The following is a 1,941-nucleotide window of genomic DNA, read 5'->3' as shown; positions in this document are numbered from 1 at the left end:
ATAGATAGATAGATAGATAGATAGATAGATAGATCGATAGATAGATAGATAGATAGATAGATCGATAGATAGATAGATAGATAGATAGATCGATAGATCGATAGATAGATAGATAGATAGATAGATCGATAGATAGATAGATAGCTCTGTGCGTTGCGCAGACACTAAACTAGGCATATATGTTCGCGGATATAGAGACGGAAAATTTATCGCTGCCGTCAGGAAAATTGTTTTGCACCGCATTTATATAGTTTTAGAGTAAACTTCGAAACTGGCTGTCATTATGACCATACTTATCCGAAGGCGCTGCGAGTGCGACCATTAGAATTTTACTTTCTCAAAATATTGTCATCGCGTGTGCCTGTGGTGACATCTAGTGCGGCATAGATAGCAATTATAACCTGAAAGGATCGTTCAGAACATCAGAACATTCGTGTCTGGGAACATCAGTATGCATGCACCGCGGCGCGACACAGCATCTATAGATTATATAGCACCTGCGGTTAACTTTCAAGCACGTCAAACTCTAATATCAGCACTTTCTCTGAATACGGGGGGGGGGGGCTGTACATACCAAGTTTACTTTCGCCGACTCAATTTAAGTAGGGAGGTACCTTTAAAACCCGACCGCAAACATTCACGCATAAATCGTGTAACACTGCGGCGTCGCCTTACGCACTACGACCGCCGGTCCAAAGCCTGGCTGACGAGATTGCCTTGCGATTTAACCAGAGAGAGAGAGAGAGAAGGGGAGAGAGCGAGAGAGAGGGAGAGAGAGAGAAAGAGAGAGACAGAGAGAGAGAGAGAGAGAGAGAGAGAGAGAGAGAGAGAGAGAGAGAGAGAGCTTGCGTTATTAGCATAGGAAGCGCGCGCGGGGGAGACGGCGCGGGATCAGGACGAGGACGGACGAACGCATTCCTCCTCTCGCCCCGCCGGCCTGCCTGCATGCACCAACGCACGCCTGCCGTCGGTCGAGTTCAGCTCAGACCTTACGTTTCCGCGAAGAACTGATTAATAATACGCGCTGGCGGATTGCGACGTCGGCTTAGGCGCGCACATTAAAATGCGATGCATTATACCGGCGCGCGCGAATTCGCTGCAGCCGCGACGCCGAGAGAGAAAGACGACGCACATGTGGAGGTTTACGCGACGTAATGCGACCACGGTGTGGAGCAGCAGAGCGGAGAGCGGAGAGGGCCGCGCGGCAATCTTCTATTTAAAATGAGATTGTAGAGCGCGATATCTGCGTCGTTCCTCCCGCAGCGCCACTAAGGCTATGCAGAGCTGTGATCTCGGCTTCACATCACATTACGCTCGCATTAACTCAGGTTGCCGCGCGAACTCGCACGGTGGCTTACAGGGCGCGAGGAAGGGGAAGAGGTTAGGGACTGTGAGAGCTGTATATTCTAGTTTTCATGTCTCTGTCTTGATATATTGCCTGCTTCCACATGCCTATACCTCTCAATATACCAGCCCCATATCCTCATAGCTGTTTATTCCAGCTTCCACGTACATGTCACTCTGTACACACATCTTCACATTACTGCCTTTATATATTATATATATATATATATATATACCCAAGCTTCCCACCCATGTCGCTCTATATATCTCAGCCCCAACATCATTGCCCATGTATACCACAGCACACATACGCTTTGCGTTGTATACTACGTCTTCCGCATCCTTGCCTCCGCACACCGCAGCTCCCACATCACTTTCCATGTATTCCTCAGCCTCCGTACCCATCTCACTGTATTTATCCCATCCTCCACATTTCTGCCTCTGCATACCCCAGTCTCCACATTTCTGCCTCTGTGTACCCCAGTCTCCACATTTCTGGCTCTGTGTACCCCAGTCTCCACATTTCTGCCTCTGTGTACCCCAGTCTCCACATTTCTGGCTCTGTGTACCCCAGTCTCCACATTTCTGGCTCTGTGT

General features: G+C 48.9%; 1 protein-coding gene across 1 annotated transcript in view; it reads right to left on the bottom strand.

Moving 5' to 3' along the window:
• LOC106821339 overlaps positions 1 to 1,941 on the bottom strand; it is a 2,792-nt gene that overhangs the window by 487 nt on the left and 364 nt on the right. The window contains exon 2 of the mRNA XM_014826099.1: positions 1,656 to 1,935. Within this exon, the coding sequence (XP_014681585.1) occupies positions 1,656 to 1,935 (280 nt within the window). The remainder of the gene's footprint in view (positions 1 to 1,655; positions 1,936 to 1,941) is intronic.

Source organism: Priapulus caudatus, unplaced genomic scaffold, assembly GCF_000485595.1.
Source record: "Priapulus caudatus unplaced genomic scaffold, Priapulus_caudatus-5.0.1 Scaffold4, whole genome shotgun sequence".
NCBI lineage: Eukaryota > Metazoa > Priapulida > Priapulimorpha > Priapulimorphida > Priapulidae > Priapulus > Priapulus caudatus.
Note: the sequence above shows the minus strand (reverse complement) of the source record. Positions and strands in the feature narration are given on the sequence as shown.